Genomic DNA, 27,748 nt, shown 5'->3' with positions numbered 1-27,748 from the left:
CTTTCTATCACGAACAGACCCTGATGTGGGAGCCCCGGAAAAATCCAGTTTTTATGCTGAGCATTTTGAAACCTACTGGTAGCGCGTGGCATCGCTTTTGTAGTGATATCCAGACGGGACTGATATTTTCAAGTCGCTCACCATCGTGCGAAAATATATTAAGGAAAGGCAAACCTACCTTTCTAGCATTTGTAGACTTAGAGAAAGCTATGGAAAATGTATAATGGAATACTCTCCTTCAAATTCTAAAGGTTGCAGGGGTAAAATACAGGGAGCGAAAGGCTATTTACAATTTGTACAGAAACAAGACGGCACATATAAGAGCCGAGGGGCATGAAAGGGAAGCAATGGTTGGGAAGGAGTGAAACAGGGTTGTAGCCTGTCCCCGATGTTATTCAATCTGTATATTGAGCAAGCAGTGAAGGAAACAAAAGAAAAATTCGGAGTAGGAATTAAATTCCATGGAGAAGAAATAAAAACATTGAGGTTCGCCGATGACATTGTAATTTTGTCACAGACAGCAAAGGACTTGGAAGAGCAGTTGAACGGAATGGACAGTGTCTTGAAAGGAGGATATAAGATGAACATGAACAAAAGCAAAACGAGGATAATGGAATGTAGTCAAATTAAGTCGGGCGATGCTGTGGGAATTAGATTAGGAACTGAGACACTTGAAATAGTAAAGGAGTTTTGCTCTTTGGGGAGCAAAATAACTGATGATGGTCGAAGTAGAGAGGATATAAAATGTAGATTGGCAATGGCAAGGAAAGCTTTTCAGAATAAGACCAATTTGTTAACATCGAGTATAGATTTAAGTGTCAGGAAGTCGTTTCTCGAAGTATTTGTATGGAGTGTAACCATCTATGGTGTAACCTCCCCACAAAATATATTCCGTAACCTCCCAACAGTAAAAACAATATAATTATTTATTTCATTCACATTCAGCGTAACCTTCCAATAGTTTATTATTCCGTAACCTAGGAATAATAAAAATGTGACTCACTTATAACCTTTCAATAATTGACTGTGAATTTAAACTGGTAAATTTTGGATGTCAGCAGTGCTGCGTCATGGCTCTGAAAATTCATTCTGAATAAATTGAAAAATTTAACCTCAATTAGGTCGTCGGATGACGCGTATATATCTGCTCCCATAAGAAATTTTTCTGTCGCAGCTCAGTGCAATGCTGGTCGATAGATTTGTCATGTATAGAAAGAAACAACTGATTTTTCTTTTCAATCATCGGGATGACCAAGGATTGGAGAAATTAGTAAATTCTTTAAATTGAAATGAATGATTGTCAAAAGTTACTTTTTATCAGAAAGATTATTATTAAGATAATTGTTTAGACACATTTACATGGGACTTGATATAACAATACTACATATGCGCGAGGCTGCTTTTACCTTATAGTACAACGCTCAGGCTCTGCCATCCCTCCACCACGACCGGCCCAGCCAACACGATACACCATACTGCTCGCTAGCAACTACTTACTCCAACTACCACACAGTTCCTACTGCATACAACACTGCTCTCTGGTCTGAGATTCTCTTATACCTTACATATCGCACGCAGCGCGTGGGCAATCCATCGAAATTACATCTGCTCGAATGCGCTAACAACAAATTCCTTAATCATGGACCTCATACAATGGAAGTGAAACATGGACGATAAATACTTTAGTCAAGAAGAGAGTAGAAGCTTTCGAAATGTGGTGCTACAGAAGAATACTGAAGATTTGATGAGTAGATCACATAACTAATGAGGAGTTATTGAATAGAATTGGGGAGAAGAAAAGTTTGTGACACAACTTGTCTAGAAGAAGGGACCGGTTGGTAGGACATGTTCTGAGGCATCAAGGGATCACAAATTTAGCATTGGAGGGCAGCGTGGAGGGTAAAAATCGTAGAGGGAGACCAAGCGATGAATACACTAGGCAAATTCAAAAGGATGTAGGTTGCAGTAGGTACTGGGAGATGAAGAAGCTTGCACAGGATAGAGTAGCATGGAGAGCTGCATCAAACCAGTCTCAGGACTGAAGACCACAACAACACTATCGTCGAGTTTGAATTATACTTGATCGCGAAACCCATTATTGTATGTCCGTTGGTTAGGGTCCAGTGCTGTATTGAGTAGAACGTTGCATTGCACAGTTTTCGAATTTCCAGATAGCAGAGTTAGAGGAGCAACGCGTCCGCATTAAATTACAGAGACACCAAATGATGCAGAAAATCTACGGTGATGGGTGCTTAAGCCGTACGAATAGTTCACACGGTTTCAAAATGTCCGGACGGAAGTTAAAGATGACCTTCGTTCAGCACCCCCTTCGACATACACCGAAGACGCTCGTGTCAGGAATAACAACATAATTGTTTGTGCCAACAGAAGACTGACTGTCCGAGAGAGTGCGCAGGGATGGTCACGGAATCCTGACTCAGCATCTTGGAGTGCATCGTGCTGCCGTCAAGCTCGTCCCAGACAGACTTTCGCGTCGCAGCCCGTGAAGAGCATTTGGACCACGCAAATGAGAACGAGATGTTCCTTAAGAAAATCGCAACTGGTTATGAGATGTGGATCTACGTTTATGATGTTGAGCCCGAGATTCAATCTTCACAATGGAACAGCTTCTCCAAGACGGAAAAAACTGCTCATGTCACTTCAAATGTCAAAATGATGCTGATATTTTTATTGACTTTGAGGGATTATTTTTTATAATGAATTCGAGCCACAGCGACAAAATGTTAATCTATGGTTGTTGTTGTGGTCTTCAGTCCTCAGACTGGTTTGATGCAGCTCTCCACGCTACTCTATCCTGTGCAAGCTTCTTCATCTCCCAGTACCTACTGCAACCTACATCTTTCTGAATCTGCTTAGTGTATTCATTGCTTGGTCTCCCTCTACGATTTTTACCCTGCACGCTGCCCTCCAATACTAAACTGGTGATCCTTGGTGCCTCAGAACATGTCCTACCAACCGATCCCTTCTTCTAGTCAAGTTGTGCCACAAACTTCTCTTCTCCCCATATTCTCTTCAATACCTCCTCATTATATATGTGATCTACCCATCTAATCTTCAGCATTCTTCTGTAGCAGCACATTTCGAAAGCGTCTATTCTCTTCTTCTTTAAACTATTTATCGTCGATGTTTCACTTCCATACATGGCTACACTCCATACAAATACTTTCAGAAACGACTTCCTGACACTTAAATCTATACTCGATGTTAACAAATTTCTCTTCTTCAGAAACGCTTTCCTTGCCATTGCCAATCTACATTTTATATCCTCTCTAGTTCGACCAACCATCAGTTATTTTGCTCCCAAAATAGCAAAACTCCGTTACTACTTTAAGTGTCTCATTTCCTAATCCAATTTCCTCAGCATCAACGGACTTAATTCGACTACATTCCATTATAGTCGTTTGGTTTTGTTGATGTTCATCTTATATCCTCGTTTCAACACACTATCCATTCCGTTCAACTGCTCTTCCAAGTCCTTTGCTGTCTCTGACAGAATTACAATGTCATCGGCGAACATCATTGTTTTTATTTCTTCTCCACGGATTTTAATTCCTACTCCGAATTTTTCTTTTTCTAACCTAACTGCCCGATTAAGGGATCTGACATTCCACGCTCCGATTCGTAGAACGGCAGTTTTCTTTCTTCTGATAACGACGTCCTCTGCCCTCGCTTTCAGCCGTTCGCAGTACCAGAACCGGAAGACCATTTTGGTTAGTGTTACAAGGCCAGATCAGTCAATCATCCAGGCTGTTGCCCCTGCAGCTACTGAAAAGGCTGCTGCCCCTCTTCAGGAACCACACGTTTGTCTGACCTCTCAACAGGTACCCCTCCGTTGTGGTTGCACCTACGGTACGGCCATCTGTATCGCTGAGGCACGCAAGCGCACCCACCGACGGCAAGGTCCAAGCTTCATGGGGGGTACCATCGGGATGTGTTGCGACGTCTGCTGGAAAATGTGGCGAGGCCGTCCGTGGCTGTTGCGTCGTGATAACGCACCGGCACACGCATCTCTTTTGGTGCGTGGCGATCGCACAAATAAACGAGTTCACTGTGCTGCCTCGTCCTCCGTACTCTCCAGACACGACCTCTGTGGTCGTTTTTTTATTTCCAGAGATGAAAACCCCGCTGAAAGAACGAAGAATTGCAACGACACAAGATATAAAAGGAAATTCGCAGACGGCGCTTCGCACTATCCAGCAAGGGGAACCGAGAGAGCTCCCGGAAGTGGAAACGGCGTTGGGACCGGTGGATGAACTGTGGAGGAAACCGTGCACAATAAGTAAAAGGTAAGCGTAGAAACATTTTGTGGACAATGTTGAGGAATTTTCTGGGCAGACGTCGTACCATTGTAGTGGTCGCGGTCTTTGATTAAACAGAAGATGGACGTAAACAATTGGACGCTTAATGCCAAGCACTGTTTAGCAACTAATCATTGCTAACCGTAATTCAGTGAAAGCCACACACTTGCGCCACACATCATCTCCTCTATAGCCGCAAATTACTTGTAGAATATGAAGCTCAGTATCTTTCAATCTCACGATCTTTACTCAGCACGTAAACACCTTTCTCACTAACCAGTAGCCCTAAAATTGTTGAAATCATCATCTTAATACATTCGACGACCAGATAATATCACTTCCGTCGGCCTTCTTTCAACTTTCTGGCTTATAATTTTTAGACAGACATTGATCTCTCTGGGCACAGCACCGGTACAACAGAAAATTTACTCGGACAACTATTAGAGATGCACCAATTTATATATTTTAGCTAATGCAGATAATATTCGAGGAAAAGAATGGAAAAATATGGGGCGATAACGTGTGATGGCAGAAATGCGATGCTCATATCCACAGCTGCTATCGATGAGGCACAAAGACTCGCCTGGTACTTGACTCTGCGGCCGATCCACGGGGGTCCTCCCTCCCTCCCTCCCGCCACAGTGATGGCGTCCGCGCGTAATGGCGGCTCGATATCCAATCACGAGCCCAGAAGATGGGGACAGCGCGCCCATTATGGGGGCCATGCCATCAGTGCTCCAGCGGGGGCTCTGTGTGGTCCGACCAAGGGCTCTCTCTCTCTCTCTCTCTCTCTCTCTCTCCCTCCCTCCTATAATAGCTGAGGAACCATGACTATCTATTGGTGTATAACCTAAAGTATCTACATAAGAAATATTAGTTTTCGAAAAGTCTACATACTACTCTTTGGAGCACAGGTATGACTCTATTCGGAATCCGGAAGGCGCGTGCTAGTCGTCCGCTGTACTACGCTGCACTGCATCGCACGTATTTTGCCATTTATAATTGTGGACTACATCACTGTACAACGCTACACTGCACACCACTACACTCTTTTTTACTAAGTATCAGACCCTAGGTAGATTTCTTCGTTTGTCTGGATACTAAGCTCCTGGCATGCTGCTGCAGTCGACTGCAGTACTGCCCTAAGTTGGAGAGCTTGGGAGACGGCTGTCAGGCTCTCAGTAAATCCTTGCTGGTCCTTCCTGGGGCCCATCTGCTTACTGCTTCCTCAAATTTGTGGTGGGTAGATATTCTGCCGGGGGGCGTCTCGTTGTCGGTGTAAGATCTCTTCTTGCTTGTCTCTCAGACACGTTGGCTTGCTGTGCATAGGCTGGTACTCTAGCTCTCAGCGAATTCAATTTATTCCACAATTCCTCGCCCCTTATTATGCTATACACTGCGGCATTATCGAAGACATTCCTCTCCTAGTCTGTAACGTTTTGCCTAATCTCACACTCCCAGAAGATACGGTCCGGTGCGTCACTCACAAACGACTATGGCGCGTTGTGGTATTTCCAGTAGGTAGGAAGGATATCGACAACGTCGCTACATCGATACTCCGCAGTCCAGCTTACGGCGCTCGGTGGAGGGAACCTGTATCATGACTAGACATTTTCTTTCCTCTTCCACCAGCGAATAGAGCGAGAGGAAAAGACTGTCTATATGCCTATATACGAGCCTTAATTTCTCGTATCTTATGTAAGCAATCCTTACGCGCAACGTACGTTGGAGGCAATGACCGTTCTGCGCTCAACTTAAGACTTTATCAACATTGTTCCTCGAAAGAAACAGCGCCTTCCCTCCAGAGATTCCCATTTGACTTCCCGAAGCATCCCCGTAACACTTGCCTCTTGTGCGAACCAACCACTAAAATGTCTAGAAGCCCGCCTTTGAACTGCTTCGATATTTTCCTCTAACCCGACCTGGTACGGATCCCAAACTCTCGAGCAGTACTCAAGAATAGGTCGCACCAGCATCCTGTATGCCGTCTCCTTTACAGCTGAACAACACTTTCCTAGAATTTTCACAGTAAACGGTAGTCGACCATTAAACTTTCCTACCACAATCCTCGCGTGCTCGTTCCATTTCATTTCGCTTTGCTACGTTATTGTTGTTGTTGTGGTCTTCAGTCCTGAGACTGGCTTGATGCAGCTCTCCATGCTACTCTATCCTCTGCAAGATTCTTCATCTCCCAACACCTACTGCAGCCTACATCCTTCTGAATCTGTTTAGTGTATTCATCTCTTGGCCTCCCTCTACGATTTTTACCCTCCACGCTGCCCTCCAATACTAAATTGGTGATCCCTCGATGTCTCAGAACATGTCCTACCAACCGATCCCTTCTTCTAGTCAAGTTGTGCCAAATGCTCCTCTTCTCCCCAATTATATTCAATACCTCCTCATTTGTCGTGTGATCAACCCATCTAATCTTCAGCATTCTTCTGTAACACCGCATTTTGAAAGCTTCTATTCTCTTCTTGTCTAAACTATTTATCGTCCACGTTTCACTTCCATACATCGCTACACTCCATACAAATACTTTCAGAAACGACTTCCTGACACTAAAATCTAAACTCCATGTTAACAAATTTTTCTTCTTCAGAAACGCTTTCCTTGCCATTGCAAGTCTACATTTTATATCCTCTCTACTTCGACCATCATCAGGTATTTTGGCAAAACTCCTTTAATACTTTAAGTGTCTCATTTCCTAATCTAATTCCCTCAGCATCACCCGACTTAATTCGACTACATTCCATTTTCCTTGTTTTGCTTTTGTTGATGTTCATCTTATACCCTCCTTTCAAGACACTGTCCATTCCGTTCAACTGCTCTTCCAAGTCCTTTGCTGTCTCTGACAGAATTACAATGTCATCGGCGAACCTCAATGTTTTTATTTCTTCTCCATGGAATTTAATACCTACTCCAAACTTTTCTTTTGTTTCCTTCACTGCTTGCTCAATATACAGATTGAATAACATCGGGGAGAGGCTACAACCCTGTCTCACTCCTTTCCCAACCACTGCTTCCCTTTCATACCCCTCGACACTTATAACTGCTATCTGCTTTCTGTGCAAATTGTAAATAGCCTTTCGCTCCCTGTATTTTACCCCTGCCACCATTAGGATTTCAAAGAGTGTATTCCAGTCAACATTATCAAAAGCTATAAACGTAGGTTTACCTTTCCTTAATCTATCTTCCAAGATAAGTCGTAGGGTCAGTATTGTCTCACATATTCCAACATTTCTACGGAATCCAAACTGATCTTCCCCGAGGTCGGCTTCTACCAGTTTTTCCATTCGTCTGTAAAGAATTTGCGTTAGTATTTTGCAGCTGTGACTTATTAAACTGATAGTTCGGTAATTTTCACATCTGTCAACACCTGCTTTCTTTGCGATGGAATTATTATGTTCTTCTTGAAGTCTGAGGGTATTTCGCCTGTCTCATACATCTCGCTCGCCAGATGATAGAGGTTTGTCAGGACTGGCTCTCCCAAGGCTGTCAGTAGTTCTAACGGAATGTTGTCTACTCTGGGGGCCTTGTTTCGACTTAGATCTTTCAGTGCTCTGTCAAACTCTTCACGCAGTATCATATCTCCCATTTTATCATCATCTACATCTTCTTCCATTTCCATAAAATTGTCCTCAAGTACATCGCCCTTGTTAGACCCTCTATATACTCCTTCCACCTTTCTGCTTTCTCTTCTTTGCTTAGAACTGGGTTTCCATCTGCGCTCTTGATATTCATAAAAGTGGCTCTCTTTTCTCCAAAGGTCTCTTTAATTTTCCTGTAGGCAGTGTCTATCTTACCCCTAGTGAGATAAGGCTCTGCATCCTTATATTTGTCCTCTAGCCATCCGTGCTTAGCCATTTTGTACTTCCAGTCTATCTCATTTTTGAGACGTTTGTATTCCTTTTTGCCTGCTTCATTTACTGCATTTTTATATTTTCTCCTTTCATCAATTAAGTTCAGTATCTCTTCTGTTACCCAAGGGTTTCTAGTAGCCCTCGTCTTTTTACCTATTTGATCCTCTGCTGCCTTCAACATTTCATCCCTCAAAGCTACCCATTCCTCTTCTACTGGATTTCTTTCCCCCATTCCTGTCAATTGTTCCCCTATGCTCTCCCTGAAACCCTGTACAACATCTGGTTCTGTAAGTTTATCCAGGTCCCATCTCCTTAAATTCCCACCTTTTTGCAGTTTCTTCAGTTTTAATCTGAAGTTCATAACCAATAGATTGTGGTCAGAGTCCACATGTGGCCCTGGAAATGTCTTACAATTTATGACCTGGTTGCTAAATCTCTGTCTTACCATTATATAATCTATCTGATATCTTATAGTATCTCCAGGGTTCTACGATGTATACAACCTTCTTTCATTATTCTTGAACCAAGTGTTAGCTATGATTAAGTTATGCTCTGCGCAAAATTCTATCAGGTGGCTTCCTCTTTCATTTCTTAGCCCCAATCCATATTCACCTACTATGTTTCCTTCCCTCCCTTTTCCTACTTTCGAATTCCAGTCACCAATGACTATTAAATTTTCGTCTCCATTCACTACCTGAATAATTTCTTTTGTCTCATCATACATTTCATCAATTTCTTCGTCATCTGCAGAGCTAGTTGGCATATAAACTTGTACTGCTGTAGTAGGTGTGGGTTTCATGTCTATCTTGGCCACAATAATGCGTTCACTATGCTGTTTGTAGTAGCTTACGCGTAATCTTATCTTAAACCTACTCCTGCATTACCTCTATTTGATTTTGTATTTATAACCCTGTATTCACCTGCCGAAAAGTCTTGTTCCTCCTGCCACCGAACTTCACTAATTCCCACTATATCTAACTTTAACCTATCCATTTCGCTTTTTAAATTTCCTAACCTACCTGCCCGATTAAGGGATCTGACATTCCACGCACCGATCCATAGAACGCCAGTTTTCTTTCTCCTGATAACGGCGTCCTCTTGAGTAGTCCTCGCCCGGAGATCCGAATGAGGGACTATTTTACCTCCGGAATATTTTACCCAAGAGGACGCCATCATCATTTAGCCATACAGTAAAGCTGCATGCACTCGGGAAATATTACGGCTGTAGTTTGCCCTCGCTTTCAGCCGTTCGAAGTACCAGAACAGGAAGACCATTTTGGTTAGTGTTACAAGGCCAGATCCGTCAATCATCCAGACTGTTGCCCCTGCAGCTAATGAAAAGGCTGCTGCCCCTCTTCAGGAACCACACGTTTGTCTGGCCTCTCAACAGATACCCCTCCGTTGTGGTTGCACCTACGGTACGGCCATTTGTATCGGTGAGGCACGCAAGCCTCCCCACCAACGGCAAGGTGCATGGTTCATGCAACGTTACGCGCAGATATTTAAACGACGTGATTGTGTCAAGCAGGACACTGCTAATGCAGTATCCCAACGTTACCGATTTGTTTTTCCTACTCAACCACATTAACCTATATAGTTCTACACCAACTAGAAATTTTGTCTAAATCATATTGTACCTCCTGCAATGACTCAACTTCGACACCTAACCGTGCACCACAACCTGATCACCAAACACTCAGACACTGCTGTTCGCCCTGTCCGCCAAACCATTTGCGTATTCAGAGCACAACGGCGGTTCTGTCACACTTTGCTAGAGCACGCTTGACGATGTGCTTGCCTCTGATGAATCTCCATCGTTAACGACAAATACTGGGTTCTTTAGCTTAAGAAGCTTTCGAGACACTCACATATCTGGGAACCTATTCGCCATGCTCGTACTTTGGCCCCGCGATGGGGCATCGTGTCAAACGCTTTTAAGGAAATCTGCAAATACGGAATCTGACTGTTGCCATTCTTAGTATATCATATGAGAAAATGGCAAGCTGTGTTTCGTACGAGCGATGCATTCTAAAACCATACTGATACATAATTAGAATTAATTTAATACCTTCAGCTGCTGACGGGCTGTTTAGAAACACATCGCAGGAATGTGAAATCATTTTGATGAAACATTGACGCTCTGCACTTTCACTCAAAAATCTGAAGGACTTGCACCAGGGTGAGCAGTAGTGCCGGAGGCGAGAGTATGTGGGGGCAGAAAGATAGGGGCCGGTTAGGTAGGAGAAACTTTGGAGATGAGGGGCAGGAGCTGAGGTGGATAGGGCGGGGGTAGGGTTGAGGTCACAAGATGGCCGGGATGCAGATGGATGGAGAGGAGGGTTGATGTGGAGTGGGATAGATAGGGAAGAGTTAAAGCTGGTGAGGGGGATAAATAACCGAGCGGATCTCATTGTCTGGGAGAAGTAACCGGCTGAAGTAGCGTTGGTATAGGATACGGAGTTTGTGTGGGCATAGGGACGGAGAGACGTGTTTGTGTAGGCGCGGCAGCATACCAGGGTTGATTAAAGTGGGGTGACTGAAATCTAGTTTGCGCAGATGATAGCTTCCTCGGTTCGAAGAAACTATGGCACTGTGAATCTCTGACTGACGTCAGGAAGGAACTGGTAAGTTCTCCTTCCCTGTTATCGTGCGCCCCTGCGCCCTTCCCATCCCTCTGGCTCTGCGGGCCCAGGCGCCGGACCCGTGGCCCACGGCAACCGTCGGGACTGCCTTCCTCTCACTGCCGGCCCACAACACCCACTGCAGCCAGGAAACAAGTGGACGGCGATTCTGATACAACGACATCGAAACAAACGTCGTACTGCAAAAGCGCCAACAATGTTCAGTGAATACTTTTTTTTATCCGTAAGCGGTTTCCATCTTCGTATCAGCTCATCTGTAACAGAGTACACGGCAATATTAAAACCGTGGCAGTAAATAACGTGCGAACTGGAACTCGAGTGTAATAAGTGATCCTATATTAACAGCCGTGCCATGTTTTCTTAATGATTGTGTTTCTACTCACAGCAGTAACAGAGGTCGGCTTTTGTTATTCGCCACGTAACCTGTCATAAATACACTCCTGGCAATGGAAAAAAGAACACATTGACACCGGTGTGTCAGACCCACCATACTTGCTCCGGACACTGCGAGAGGGCTGTACAAGCAATGATCACACGCACGGCACAGCGGACACACCAGGAACCGCGGTGTTGGCCGTCGAATGGCGCTAGCTGCGCAGCATTTGTGCACCGCCGCCGTCAGTGTCAGCCAGTTTGCCGTGGCATACGGAGCTCCATCGCAGTCTTTAACACTGGTAGCATGCCGCGACAGCGTGGACGTGAACCGTATGTGCAGTTGACGGACTTTGAGCGAGGGCGTATAGTGGGCATGCGGGAGGCCGGTTGGACGTACCGCCGAATTGCTCAACACGTGGGGCGTGAAGTCTCCACCGTACATCGATGTTGTCGCCAGTGGTCGGCGGAAGGTGCACGTGCCCGTCGACCTGGGACCGGACCGCAGCGACGGACGGATGCACGCCAAGACCGTAGGATCCTACGCAGTGCCGTAGGGGACCGCACCGCCACTTCCCAGCAAATTAGGGACACTGTTGCTCCTGGGGTATCGGCGGGGACCATTCGCAACCGTCTCCATGAAGCTGGGCTACGGTCCCGCACACCGTTAGGCCGTCTTCCGCTCACGCCCCAACATCGTGCAGCCCGCATCCAGTGGTGTCGCGACAGGCGTGAATGGAGGGACGAATGGAGACGTGTCGTCTTCAGCGATGAGAGCCGCTTGTGCCTTGGTGCCAATGATGGTCGTATGCGTGTTTGGCGCCGTGCAGGTGAGCCCCACAATCAGGACTGCATACGACCGTGGCACACATGGCCAACACCCGGCATCATGGTGTGGGGAGCGATCTCCTACACTGGCCGTACACCTTTGGTGATCGTCGAGGGGACACTGAATAATGCACGGTACATCCAAACCGTCATCGAACCCATCGTTCTACCGTTCCTAGACCGGCAAGGGAACTTGCTGTTCCAACAGGACAATGCATGTCCGCATGTATCCCGTGCCACCCAACGTGCTCTAGAAGGTGTAAGTCAACTACCCTGGCCAGCAAGAACTCCGGATCTGTCCCCCATTGAGCATGTTTGGGACTGGATGAAGCGTCGTCTCACGCGGTCTGCACGTCCAGCACGAACGCTGGTCCAACTGAGGCGCCAGGTGGAAATGGCATGGCAAGCCGTTCCACAGGACTACATCCAGCATCTCTACGATCGTCTCCATGGGAGAATAGGCCTGCATTGCTGCGAAAGGTGGATATACACTGTACTAGTGCCGACATTGTGCATTCTCTGTTGCCTGTGTCTATGTGCCTGTGGTTCTGTCAGTGTGATCATGTGATGTATCTGACCCCAGGAATGTGTCAATAAAGTTTCCCCTTCCTGGGACAATGAATTCACGGTGTTCTTATTTCAGTTTCCAGGAGTGTAGATTCGAGTGTTGTCAAGACTCAGACCAATTCTTAATAAAGAGTTATCCGTCAGCAGCTCTTGGCTATTGCGAAATATGACTGTTTTCAAATACTTATACCTGTGGGGCAACACCTTCAAAAATAATAGTATCGAATTTTAAAAAATGAGCACATTTTTCGGATCTCATTTGAGAAAAGATGAATATGCAGCAAATATTAAGACAACCCCTTATAAAGGCAAGTCTTCCGGTCCACATCGTAAACCAATTAGGTGCCTTTCATCCTAGTGCTGATATAATACTCCCTTACTTAGGAACCGCACAACTACAACTACTCGCATGACGAAAAATCCGTAGCCAAGCGGTGGAAGCTTGGACAGGTCACGCCAGTGTTCAGGAGAGGAAAGAGGAGTAATATCTCGAATTACAAATCCACATCACTGACGTCGACTGGCTGTAGAACTTTGTAACATTACGAATTACCTCGGTTACACGATCAATCAGTCAAATCTGAAGGCTGTCGGTTCAATTAAATACCGGTTATTACAGTCAGGAACAGCTTAAATTGGAAAGAGCAAATAGATAATGTTGTGGGGAGACTAACCAGAGACTGCGTTTTATTGGCAGCACACTTGGAAGTGAAGTCGGAGGTCGCGCGGATAGATTTAAGTGTTCATTTTTCCTGCTCGCTATTCGAGTATGAAACGGTAGGGAAATAGTCTGCTTCGTTGAACCCTCTCTCTGCCAGCCACTACACAATACGGTAAGTAAATGTCGCCAGATTAATCGGACCAATAAATTCGTATATTTAGAAGAGAGCACAGAAAACGTCATAACCACATCTGTACAGTCATATTTCAAAAAATTACAAGTACAATGGGGAAGAGAATAGTTGGTTTCTACGATCATATTCAAAGAACAGATATTTACATACTAAGAAGAAAATTATTTAATTAGTTCGAATAAATCAAAATGCACCGAAGAAGCGGAAGACGCCACGTGGAAATTTAAAAACGCTCAACATGACATCTGTGCGTTGCTCCCACTTGAGAACAAGATATGAAGTTACACAGTTCTCCAGGAAAAGTCCGAACAGTAGAGCAGCTGACGCGTGACTTTTATTTCGGTGCGAAGAATTCGCAGTTCGCAGTGAACAAAGGCGGTGCACCGATGAAAGGCATTAATAACGCCGTGCAACAATCAACTGGTTGTGCGAGAAACGGAAAGAAAGAAAGAACTGAAATTAAAGTAGTCGACAGCGGCTGAAACAAGGTAAAGGAAAACTCGTATAGCGACACACCCATCCTAGGTGTGGTGGTTCTAACAATACCATCACTTGCAAAGTCGGTTGGAAATCAGATTAATAATAATAATCAGATTAATTAATGTTCGCTTTATCGGGCAACAACAAAGTTATTGACTGTGAATGGTATCGTCAGAATGGAAATAATAAAGTCAGTGTAAAAAAAGTCATTAATTATGGCACTTATCTTGAATGGATTCCCATGTAGATTTCGTCGAAGTTGTTATGGCTCATCTTGTTGATCCTAGGGTGGTTCCACTTTGACTGCTAAAAGGTCCAGATCTGTATTTTAGCAATATTTGAAGACCTAACAAATGCCTTTTTCAGGAAATTCTTAATGATCAAACAAACCCAGATCGGAACAATGGTATGGTAGAAATAATTTTTTATTTGGTGTTCACGATCCACATTTTTATTAAACTTCTCGTAAGTTCATATATACTTCTTCTTAATTCTCACATCATCAAGAAAACAGTTTTGTATCAATCTTCATATATTTTATTTCCACTTTAACCAAACCCAAGACTTGACTGTTCTTTTACAAAGCGAAATAACAACCTAACTTTTCCAAAGTGAAACAAAGACTGCTCTGTGCGCAGTCGCGCCAGAACGGTTACAAATAAGTCAAAGATTATGACAGTCTCACAGAAACAAATACACACAAGAACCGTATCACTGTAATATATCGATACATCGGAGTACCTATACATTAATAAAACCGAATGTGAATATTGTCACAAAAATAAGTCTGTTACTTCACAGAAAAGTAGCACGATATTACTGGTATCGAGAACTGGGGTTGGAGTGCCGTAATGGTCACATGAGTAAGGAAGCATTACAGGGTGGGGTCCGCTCGGCGGCGGTCCACCCCCGGCCACTGCAGCGCCCGCCCACACGGACCCGCTTCCCGCGTTCATTTTTCGCCTCCCTCTGCGTCTTTCACCCACTGCACTTCCGTCCAAAAGCAAATCGACTTCTCATCGATGCCTACGATGTCTCATAACTCTACTAATAGGCAAATTTCGCAATAAAATTATTTTTCACTCAATTAGATTCAGTACAACGTTAGTAGCTTAGCATCTATCCAACTAATCTCCAGCGTTTCCTGCTGCACCGCATTTCAGAAGCTTCTATTCTAATGATGGCTAAACTGTTCATCGACAACGCTTCACTTCTCTGCATTGTATATTCGATGCTAACAAATTTCTCTGTGTTTCCTTTTTGGCATTCAGTCCTTTATGTTCGCATTCTGCATTTTGTGGCCTCTGTACATCGGCCATCGTCAGGTATTTTTTCTGCCTCAGTAGCAAAACTCAATTACGTTTAGCGTCTCCATTTCAATATAATTCCCTCATCAGCAACTGATTTAACTGGTCTGTGCTGCGTGCGCCTTGTTATACTTTGTTTGTGCTAATCTTAGAATCCCTTTTCAAGACTCTGTCCATTCCGTTCAACCGATTTTGCAAGTCCTTTGCTGCCTATGACAGTATTAAAATGTCATCGGAATTTCTTCTCGTTTCCAAGTTTTTCCTCGGTTTCCTCTATTGCTTTGCTCAGTGTACAGAGTGAACAACACAAGCCTGTCTCAGACGCTGCTTCTCCTCCACGCCGTCGCCTCCTACAGCTCCGGTACGTACTCTATACAAGTCGTGGCTAAGCCGTTGCTCCCTGTAGTCTACCCCTACTACCTTCGCAGCTTAACAGAGAATATTCTAGCCAACACGGTAAAAAGCTTTCCTCTACGTCTACAAATGCTATAAACGTATGCCTCTCTTTCTTCAACCCCTATTCTAAGATAAGCCTTAAGGTCAGTATCGCCTCACGTGTTTCTATTATTTGAACTTATTACGTTACTCTTGAAAACTGAGGGTATTTGGTCCGCCTGGTGTATCTTACGTGAGAGCTGGTATAGTTTTTTTCATTACAGACGGGGCTATCAAGAATGTCAGTAGCTTTCAGGGAATGTGGTCTGCTTTGAATTGGGTAGAAATGATACTCAACTGAACAGCAACTGAAATAAAAAAGTCTTCTGACTTACGAGTACCCGCAGTATACAGGCTGTTTCAAAAAGAATATACCTATTTCGAATGCATATATTTATTAAACTTTAACACATATCTATATGGAACTTAACACACATATTTACGAACCTCCCAAGTTCAGATTACAGATGTTCAGTATGTCCTCCATCAGCGATACCAACTTATCCCATCCTCGGATAAGCATGTCCTTCGTCACTGATGTTACGGCAGTACGGATCTGGTTTTTCAACTCTTCCAGGGTCTGGTGGTATATAAACGTTGTCTTTAACGAAACTCGCAGGAAGAAGTCAAAGGGTGTCAAATCCGGTGACCGTGGAGCGCAGTTGAGACATGCCAAGTCACCAGCTCCTTGACGACCAATCCAACGGTTCGGTAGAGTTTCATTTAGATATTCAGGCACTTGGAGACTCCGGTGTAGGGGTGCCCCATCTTGTTGAAAAATGAAGTTGTCTTCGTGCAGCCTCGGAAACAACCAGTTTTGTAACATAGCGACATACTGCTCACCGTTAACGGTGTTTCCATCAAAGACTAATGGGTTGTAAACAGATGATCGGGATATGGCACAAAACACATTGACTTTGGGCGAATCTCGTACATGTTCTATGGCTGCATGTGAGTTCTCTAGGTCCCAAATTCGAACACTGTGCTTGTTTACCTAACCATTAACATGGAAGGTCGCTTCATCACTGAACACGATGCTTTGAGTGAAAGTGTTATCACTGTCAGTAGCATCGAGAATCTCGTTGGAAAATGCCACACGTTTGAGTTTGTCATCAGAACGCAGTCCGCCCCTGGTACCTGAGTGGTCAGCGCGACGGAATGTCATACAAAACGGTTCGGGTTCGATTCCCGGCTGGGTCGGAGATTTTCTCCGCTAGGGGGCTGGGTGTTGTTTTGCCCTTATCATCAACATCATTTCATCTCCACCGACACGCGAGTCGTCGCAATGGCGTCAAATCGAAAGACTTGCACCCGGCGAACGGTCTACCCGACGGGAGGCTCTAGCCACACTGCATTTCCATTTGTATCAGAACGCAGAGCTTGTAACAGCTGTAACTTGCACCGCTTCATAACCAACCGACGTCTCAAAACACGCCAAATTGTTGTTGTAGGCAGTTGTAACACCAGACTGGCGCGACGAGTTGATTTTGAAGGACTGCGTTGGATAGCAGTTGAATTCGTGTAACATTTTCTTCAGGAACACGAGGGCGGCCCGGACTTTACATACACATCCTGTATCTAGAAACTGTCGATACCATCGGTGAATGTGCCATCCATTCGGAGGATCAATTTGGTACCTCAAACTGAAACGTCTTTGGACTGTAATCACGGTATTGCACTTCGTAAACGCGCGAACACAAAATGATTTCTGCATCGGAGTAGCCATTTTAAACACATGACGGTTACAAAGCAAAACAGAAAAGAACTGACATCTTGCGGCTATTGATAAAAACTAGACTATGTATTCGTTTCTCCAATGGCCGATTCGATGCGCAGCGATCGATAGTTTGGACAAAATAATACTTAGTAATACGTATACTCTTTTTAAAATATCCTGCACATTGTACTCACACAAATCTTCAACTGAATACAGCTGGCTAAACGGTCAGTGCACGTTTTCCTTTTATTACCAAGTGTTTACTGTCAGTTCCAGCAAATGCAAGAGTTACGTTACGCCAGGTTTATAGTGCAGAGTAGTGTAAGTCAGTATTGTGTTACGTTTTTAACAGCGTCGCGTTTATGTGAGTGGTCCACTGTGCTGCGTTTTCGAACAGGTGTCGAGGAGAGGCGGATGATAGAACAAGTGATGTATACTGAGGTGGCAAAACTCACGGGATACGTCCAAATATCGCGTATGACCTCCTTGTGCAGCACTCGACGTGACACGGACTAACAAGTCGTCGGAAGTTCCCGGTGTTGCCTCTACAGCCCTAAATATTGAGAAAGTGTTGCCGGCGCCAACTGGCCTCTCGATTACGTCCCATAAATCTTCGATGGGTTTCACGTCGGGCGACCTGGATACCTTCGAATTGTTTTTTTCGGAACATGAAGTCCATCAGTGGCTGCAGATGGTCTCCAGATTGTCAGCAATTTCCAGTGAATAATCCATGTTGATAGGAGTATACTGGGGCACATTTGTATAAGACCACAGACCCAGAGATACTGCTTCTGGTCTGAGGTTATTATAGTGTTGGAGTAAGCTCACTTGTGGGTGGTAGCTGTCGGTGAGCGAAAGACGATGGAGTACGCAGTTTTTGTGGTGTGCTGTGTGAAGCCACCAAGTGTTAGATTAATTTTGGTATTTCAATATTGTTGAAGTTGGAAGTTGAAGTCTTCATGCAAGCATGGTAAAGATGTTAAGTAATAATGATTCCTGATTTTGCCAGCGCTTTATTATAGATGAGTTGGGTGATAATTTGTAATTGCAAAGTAACCCCAGAAGGTACGTAAACCGATTTGATAAAAAGGCTACTTAGATATTTCACTCTGTAATGTTTCTAAGAGCTATATTTAATTTGATGATTTGCATTTATGTTGGATTAATGAAGTTAGATAATAGGTGCTATCTAAATCTCATTGTTTATGAATCGATTGTGAGTAATGTAACTTCAACTGTCAAATGTTTATGGAAAGACAAACTTTACTTTCAATACAGTTCTGCAAAAAAAAAAAAAAATCTGTGTTAGTAATTCAGCATAATCAGCAGTGGCTCCCTGTCCAGGTCATATATTTTTTAAAGATGCTGGATTTTCTTAAATGTTCTCGTTTATCAGCCAAAAGAATTTCACGTGCATTTTAAGTATTATGGCCAGCATTGCACACTGCTGAGCATGTAGCTAGCATATATGCATCTATATATATATATATATATATATATATATATACTCCTGAAAATTGAAATTAGAACACCGTGAATTCATTGTCCCAGGAAGGGGAAACTTTATTGACACATTCCTGGGGTCAGATACATCACATGATCACACTGACAGAACCACAGGCAACAGAGCATGCACAATGTCGGCACTAGTACAGTGTATATCCACCTTTCGCAGCAATGCAGGCTGCTATTCTCCCATGGAGACGATCGTAGAGATGCTGGATGTAGTCCTGTGGAATGGCTTGCCATGCCATTTCCACCTGGCGCCTCAGTTGGACCAGCGTTCGTGCTGGACGTGCAGACCGCGTGAGACGACGCTTCATCCAGTCCCAAACATGCTCAATGGGGGACAGATCCGGAGATCTTGCTGGCCAGGGTAGTTGACTTACACCTTCTAGAGCACGTTGGGTGGCACAGGATACATGCGGACGTGCATTGTCCTGTTGGAACAGCAAGTTCCCTTGCCGGTCCAGGAATGGTAGAACGATGGGTTTGATGACGGTTTGGATGTACCGTGCACTATTCAGTGTCCCCTCGACCATCACCAGAGGTGTACGGCCAGTGTAGGAGATCGCTCCCCACACCATGATGCCGGGTGTTGGCCCTGTGTACCTTGGTCGTATGCAGTCCTGATTGTGGCGCTCACCTGCACGGCGCCAAACACGCATACAACCATCATTGGCACCAAGGCACAAGCGACTCTCATCGCTGAAGACGACACGTCTCCATTCGTCCCTCCATTCACACCTGTCGCGACACCACTGGAGGCGGGCTGCACGATGTTGGGGCGTGAGCGGAAGACGGCCTAACGGTGTGCGGGACCATAGCCCAGCTTCATGGAGACGGTTGCGAATGGTCCTCGTCGATACCCCAGGAGCAACAGTGTCCCTAATTTGCTGGGAAGTGGCGGTGCGGTCCCCTACGGCCCTGCGTAGGATCCTACGTTCTTGGCGTGCATCCGTGCGTCGCTGCGGTCCGGTCCCAGGTCGACGGGCACGTGCACCTTCCGCCGACCACTGGCGACAACATCGATGTACTGTGGAGACCTCACGCCCCACGTGTTGAGCAACTCGGCGGTACGTCCACCCGGCCTCCCGCATGCCCACTATACGCCCTCGCTCAAAGTCCGTCAACTGCACATACGGTTCACGTCCACGCTGTCGCGGCATGCTACCAGTGTTAAAGACTGCGATGGAGCTCCGTATGCCACGGCAAACTGGCTGACACTGACGGCGGCGGTGCACAAATGCTGCGCAGCTAGCGCCATTCGACGGCCAACACCGCGGTTCCTGGTGTGTCCGCTGTGCCGTGCGTGTGATCATTGTTTGTACAGCCCTCTCGCAGTGTCCGGAGCAAGTATGGTGGGTCTGACATACCGGTGTCAATGTGTTCTTTTTTCCATTTCCAGGAGTATATATATATATATATATATATATATATATATATATATATATATATATATATATATATATATGAGAGACCAGAATATATCGCGTCACTCCGTTACTGCTTTAGAGGTAAGACAATTTAATTTATTTGTTATGTGCACAGGGTCCAAAGCTATCAGTTTTTAACAGGATCAAATGATTCAGTGCTTAAGGGGCTGAATGCATTTTGCAGTGGCTGTATTTCTTTATTGGTATTGGGAGTTGCATTGTGCAATCAATTCGTGTAAAGTTTTGCTAACATTAACACAGAGTAAGCACACCACTTGCGGCTACAACACGCTACACGATTATTCGAGTTCAGTAACCATTCCACAGTTCATACATTCATTCAACGTTATCTTAAAAAGTTCGTAAGCGACTTCAGCGCCAACTCTTCTACCTCATATCGCTATCCCGTGCCTTTTTCTAGTGCACTGTTTAGAATACTGCTGCTCGCATCTTTACAATGAACGAAGACGGTTCAAGTCCCCCTGGTAGCTGGACAACATTTGCTCGAAACATTCTTTTATTTTGCTTCCGGACAAGAATTTCTTTGGGATGGTCAAGAAAAATAGGACGCACGGTATTCCGTGCCACTTTTCAACCCTCTCTCGGTTGCTCAGTATTTACGTGCCACATAACTCTTATCATTTATACGGAAATGTTTCTCCTTTCTGCAAAGGTTTCTACAATGAGTTTCCCACATTCACGCATACTTTGTGTGACCCCCTCAGTTTACGATCAGTCTGAACACACGGAGACTCGCCAAGTGTAGCTGTGCGAGGTTCCTTCTCGTTTTGAACTGCACGATGTGAGCTTCAGTAAGATTAAGAGACTGTCCAGTTGAGCAGTTTCATCCGTACATGACGCTCACCCCAAACTGCAGCACGGCTAGGGCAAATTACTTACCGTATGTGCACTCGCACATAGCGTTTGACGCTGGTTCCCCACTCCGCGCGATCCATCATAGCCGTGAAAAACGGAGAAAGAGAGAGAGAGAGAGAGGGGGGGGGGGGGGGAGGGAGAGAGAGAGAGAGAAGCATAGAGGGTGACAGCGTCAGCTTCCTGTAAAACAGGCAACCAGCAGCAGCAGCAGCAGGAATGTGGGTTAATTATGAGGGGTAGCCCAGGCCTAGCATTCCACGCAGGTTGGCAGCCCTGCTCAGCGAGCCACCGCAGCCAGCCACCGACATATGGCCCGCCCTGCCCGCTGGTCGTGTCCCAGCTCTCATAAATACTGCATACCAGAGGCTGGTAACTCACGAAAACCCGGAAATACATATTTTTTAATATAAGAGGCGATCTAAAAGTTTCTGGTCCAGTATCCGATGCCAGTCGGCGGAATAACCCTTACACGTTCTTCATTCTCCGACGGACGTTTACCAGCATCTGTCGTTGGACACAAAGATAAGAATAACAGCGCTCTGGTTCTGTTTGGACGCATTTGGTAAGAAAGTAGGCACAGTTTACCGCACGCATTGCTACACCAATCCGTTGCGTAGACGGCGGTGCTCGTGCCAGAACGAGACTGTGTAGTTTCGTAGACCGGAGAGAGCTCCAACGTACTGCAGTGAGGCGTAGCCGAGTACGTGAGTGTGACTCGGTTTGGGGTGCAGCTTGATAGTGAACGGTGGTTTTACACGTTTGCAGCTTTGCTTATATAGCTCTTGATGATTTTTAAAGCGGGATAAGTGGTTAATTCCTTATTGTATGGCTTCAAATGACAAGTAAGATTCAAGTGCATGGCGTTTGCAATGTGTTTAAATTCGCCAGTTATTACGCCCCATGGTAGCTGCTGACATGAAACTTCCTCATAATGTCCCGCTGTGCGCAGCCATTTTCTGCTGCAAGTAGGTTTGAAACTACATACTTCTTTTTTTCTCTAGTTTTTCCAGATGTTGTGAACTTACATAAAAAAGACTAATAGACAGCAATGGACTCTTAAATCAACGAAAATGGCAGTTTCAACTATTTTATCTTCTGAAATGAGAGTTTTAAAACCATATAAGGATTTTCACGTATCAAAATCGACATCAGAAAGATGCTTTCGATAAGCTAAGAATAATCCCAATATGGAGTTGACAAACCAGATGGATAGTTTAGAAATATGCTCATATTGGAAATAGAGGAAGGCCTGGTAGCATACCTGAAGTCAAGTGTGTGTGTGAAATCTTATGGGACTTAACTGCTAAGGTCATCAGTCCCTAAGCTTACACACCAGTTAACCCAAATTATCCCAAGGACAAACACACACACCCATGCCCGAGGGAGGACTCGAACCTCCGCCGGGACCAGCCGCACAGTCCATTACTGCAGCGCCACGGACCACTCGGCTAATCCCGCGCGGCTACGTGGTCAAAAAATGGTTCAAATGGCTCTGAGCACTATGGGATTTAACATCTATGGTCATCAGTCCCCTAGAACTGAGAACTACTTAAACCTAACTAACCTAAGGACATCACACAACACCCAGTCATCACGAGGCAGAGCAAATCCCTGACTCCGCCGGGAATCGAACCCGGGAACCCGGGCGTGGGAAGCGAGAACGCACCACCACGAGCTGCGGACTATGTGAAGTCAATGGAGCGCAGACTGTTTAGTCCGATGACAGAACATCTCATTGTCGGATCATTAGTCTACCACCTAGCGGAAATAAATGGCTTACCTCTCAGCTTTGACAGAGGAACCTGTTCAGCTGGGCAGGACTGGAATATTGGGTTTATCATCAGATATCCTATGCTGTCTATTCGCAAGCCAGAAAACACATCTCGTGCACGACCGATGAGGTTCAATAAATCCGCACAAACAGTAACTCGGTACTTACTAATCATTCAGAATAAGTCCGCTCGGAGTTCCCCTACCAGCGTTGGAGGCGCGCTACGTTGCACAGACGCTGCAGGAACGCCCTTAAATGGGAATCTTTCGGTCGCCCCTTATAGTGGATTTGAGGCGGTAGTGTACCACACAGTGGTGTTCTGGGCGCTCACTTTTGTTTTCTGCCACATCGCATCTTGTTGCAAGGTGAGGGTGATATAAACAACAAACTTAGCGAAACACGTCATGTCGTTGTAATGAAAAGCGTATGATTTCTGAATGTGAACAAATGTATCATGGAAGTACACCATCAGACCAAAATGACTTACAAGTTCGTGGCGGCGTCCATCGGTAATGCTGGAATTCAATATGGTGTTGGTCCACCTTTAGCCTTGATGAAAGCTTCCACTTTCGCAGGCATACGTTCAATCAGGAGTTGGAAGGTTTCTTGGGGAATGGCAGCCCATTCTTCATGGAATGCTACTCTGAGGAGAGGTATCGATGACGATGGGTGAGGCCTGGCACGAAGGTGGCATTCCAAACCATCTCAAAGGTGTTCTATAGGATTCAGGTCAGGACTCTGTGCAGGCCAATCCATTACGGAGATGTTAGTGTTGTGTGACAACTCCTCCACAGGTCGTGTATTATGAACAGGTGTTCGATCGTGTTGAAAGATGCAATCGCCATCCTCGAATTGCTCTTCAACAGTGGGAAGCAAGAAGGCACTTAAAACATCAATACAGGCTTGTGTTGTGATAGTGCCACGCTAAAGAACAAGTGGTGGAAGCTCCCTCCATGAAAAACACGACCACACCATAGCACCACCGCCTCCGAATTTTACTGTTCGCATTACACACGCTAGCAGATGACGTTCACCGGGCATTTGCCATATCCACATCCTGCCATCGGATCGCCACATTATGTACCGTGATTCGTCACTCCACACAATGTTTTTCCACTGTTCAGTCGTCCAATGTTTGCGCTCTTTACTCCAAGCGAGGCCACGTTTGGCATTTAGCAGCGTGATGTGTGGCTTATGAGCAGCCGCTCGACCACGAAATCCAAGTTTCCTCACCTGCCACCTAAGTGTCATAGTACTTTCTGTGGGTCCTGATGCAATCTGGAATTCCTGGGTCATGATCTGGACAAATGTCTGCCTACTAGACATTACGACCCTCTTCAAGTGTCGGCGGTCTCTGTCAGTCTACACACGAGGTCGGCCTGTACGCTTTTGTGCTGTACGTGTCCTTTCACATCGAGAACAGTGGACCTAGGGATGTTTAGGAGTGTGGAAATCTGGCGTACAGACGTATGACACAAGTGACACAAAATCAGCTGACCATATTCGAAGTCCGTGAGTACTGCCGAGTGCCCCATTCTGCTCTCTCACGATATCCAATGTCTACTGAGGTCGCTGATGTGGAGTACCTGACAGTAGGTGGCAGCACAATGCACCTAATTTGAAAAAGGTATGTTTTTGGGGGTGTCCGGATATTTTTGATCACATAGCGCTTCTGTGCAGGGAAGATCAGCCGGCTGCAGGAAATTTCGATTTTATTCATTTTATACACTGAAGCGCCAAAGAAACTGGTATAGGCGTATTCAAATATAGAGATATGTAAACAGGCAGAATACGGCGCTGCGGTCGACAACGGCTATATAAGACAACAAGTTTCTGGCGCAGTTGTTACATCGGTTACTGCTGCTACAAGGGCAGGTTATCAAGAGTCTAAGAGCACAAGCGATGGGACACAGCATCTCCGAGGTGGCGATGAAGTCGGGGTTTTCCAGTACGACCATTACACGAGTGTACAGTGAATATCAGCAACCAGGTAAAATATCAAATCTCCGACATCGCTGCGGCAGCAACAAGATCCTGAAAAAACAGGACGAACGACGACTGAAGAGAATCATTGAACGTGTCAGAAGTGCAAGCCTTCTGCAAATTGCAGCAGATTTCAATGCTGGGCCATCAACAAGTGTCAGCGTGTGAAGCATTCAATGAAACATCATCGATGTGAACTTACGGAGCCGAAGGCCCACTCGTGTACCCTTGACTGCAAGACAGAAAGCTTTAAGCCTCGCCTGGGCCCGTCAACACCGATATTGGACTGTTGATCAGTGGAAACATTTTGCCTGGTCGGAGGAGTCTCGTTTCAAATTGTATCGATCGGATGGACGTGTACGGGTGTGAAGACAACCCCACGAATCCATGGACCCTCCATGTCAGCAGGTGGAGTCTCTGTAATGGTGTGGGGCGTGTGCAGTCTGAGTGATATGGCATCCCTGATACGTCTAGATACGACTCTATGAAGTGTCGCGTACGTAAGCATCCTGTCTGATCACCTGCATCCATTCGTGTCCATTGTGCATTTGACGGACTTGGGCAATTCCAGCAGGACAATGCGACACCTCACACGTCCAGAATTGCTACAGAGTGGCTCCAGGAACACTCTTCTGAGTTTAAACACTTCCGCTGGCCAACAACTGCCCAGACATGGACATTAATGAGCATATGTGCGATGCCTTGCAACGTGCTGTTCAGAAGAGATCTCCAACCCCTGGTAGTCTTACCGATTTATGGATATTGCTGTAGGATTCATGGAGTCAGTTTCCTCCGGCACTACTTCAGACATTAGTCGAGTCCATGACACGTCCTTCTGCGTTATTAAGCTGGTGTACCGGTTTCTTTGGTTTTCAGTGTATATTTAGTCTGTTTTTCTCTTTTTGCCTATGTCGTATGCAACGGTTTTGACACGAATGAATAAATAAATATAAGTGGAAGTACAAAGTTGGGAATGTCGTCTGCTCTAGGTGTCCATCCGCGCCCTCCTTGAAGCTCCTCTCAGTGGCGAGAGCAGCAGCAGCAGGCGGCGCTGCTCCAGTGGTCCTCCCTGCCAATGAAAGCGCGCCCACGTTTCTTAGCGAGGAAATCAAACTGCCCAGCTTGTTGAAATCTGCCAGTACCCAGCATTCAACAGAAATACCGCGTGGCTCCTCGTTGCCTTCCAACAGTCTCCTTCCGCCACACTCAAGTCTGTGTCTCAAAAAATGGCTCTGACCACTATGGGACTCAACATCTTAGGTCATACCTGTAAGTCCCCTAGAACGTAGAACTACTTAAACCTAACTAACCTAAGGACATCACACACACCCATGCCCGAAGCAGGATTCGAACCTGCGACCGTAGCAGCCCCGCGGTTCCGGACTGCAGCGCCAGAACCGCATGGCCACCGCGGCCGGCGTCTGTGTCTCAGAGTGAAATGTTACTCTCAACTGAAATTGAAAATCATTTACTCAGCGCGGTGCAAAACACGCCTACCTTTCGATTCCGTTCAGTCTTTAAACGCTCCACGATGCTAGCTTTCAAGTGGGTAACGTGGAGTAGTGGTGTATCCCGTACCGCTCCATCACAGTCTTGAAATGTTCATTGTAAAAGTCACCACCGTGATCGGTTTGAAGATTGTCCGGGCATCGATTCGTTGCTGTCTGCAGCAAACGCTCAAAAACTACAGCAAGATCTCTACCCGTTTTAGTTTTCACAGGTAATCCCCATGCGAATTTAGAGTATGTGTCAATAACCATTAAAATGTATTTGAATGCATTATTCTCATGTGAATATTGATTCATATCTACGAGATCGGCTTGCCACAAGTCATCCAGCCCTTCAATCATAACATGCCTGTTAGGATATGTTTTGCGTGCTGGCATGTGCAATGTTCGAACTACCGTCCCCATACTTATTCGATGATACCTCTCTCTCGAAGCTCAGAGATTATCGAAACAAACTCATTCGAATGAGCTGTATCGCCCGCAGCAGCTGCAGCCATCAACAGTCGAAATCCGTCTAATTAGTTCATCCAGCTCATCGTAATATATATACGGTGGGAGTTGATTACTCACTCCTTTATGCTGAAAGTCTACACCCTCACCAATACTTTTAGGTTGCTCATTCAGTAAAGGTTGTATAATGGTTGTGTATTTAGAGTTTTTCCGGTTTCTCAGTGTTCCGTCAGGGTTTTTATACAGCTCAGTCAATTGTAGTATTTCATCATTACTTTGTGATCATTGGTTGAGTATTTTAAGTTTTTTGAGGGCCTTAGGAAGATTAGATTCATTTTCGCCAGGTGTTCTTTTAAACTCTGTATCCCCGATGCGTATTGTACTATCGGATAAACTTATAGTTTGAGAGCCTAGCACGTACGGTCTCTCCCTGTTGATACCAAATATTCTATCTATCTTACCCGCCCCATACTAGTTGGTGAATTCTGCGATTGCAGCATTGTCACGCGAAGCCATCTTAGTGATAGATTCGGTAACAGATTTAAAAGTTTCTCTCAGTGTTTGCTCGCGATCCATATGTCCCAACCTCAGCAAACGTAATTTCTATCGAACTGCTTTGCGCGCCTGAATGACTTTATGCTTTGCCGATGACTTGGAGCATACTAATCAGAACTCTGACGTATATGCTTTGTTGTTGTTCTTCTTGCACCTCCTTCTTCATTAACAACAATCTCAGCTTCTATCTTGCCTCAGTTGCGCTAATTCTATTCTCTAGCCGATTTTGGTTAAGCTCAAGAAGTTTCTGAATGTCCTTTAATTCCCTTACAACCTTACCGAGTC

General features: G+C 45.3%; 2 protein-coding genes across 2 annotated transcripts in view; both read right to left on the bottom strand.

The window, feature by feature from the left end:
- LOC126293545 (acetylcholine receptor subunit alpha-like) overlaps window positions 1–27,748 on the bottom strand; it is a 486,710-nt gene that overhangs the window by 330,215 nt on the left and 128,747 nt on the right. The gene's annotated exons all lie outside the window — the stretch shown is intronic.
- Window positions 25,936–27,748, bottom strand: part of LOC126293256 (uncharacterized) — a 54,194-nt gene continuing 52,381 nt past the window's right edge. Inside the window, exon 6 of the mRNA XM_049986372.1 lies at window positions 25,936–26,019. Within this exon, the coding sequence (XP_049842329.1) occupies window positions 25,936–26,019 (84 nt within the window). The remainder of the gene's footprint in view (window positions 26,020–27,748) is intronic.

This window comes from Schistocerca gregaria, chromosome 10 (assembly GCF_023897955.1).
Source record: "Schistocerca gregaria isolate iqSchGreg1 chromosome 10, iqSchGreg1.2, whole genome shotgun sequence".
NCBI lineage: Eukaryota > Metazoa > Arthropoda > Insecta > Orthoptera > Acrididae > Schistocerca > Schistocerca gregaria.
Note: the sequence above shows the minus strand (reverse complement) of the source record. Positions and strands in the feature narration are given on the sequence as shown.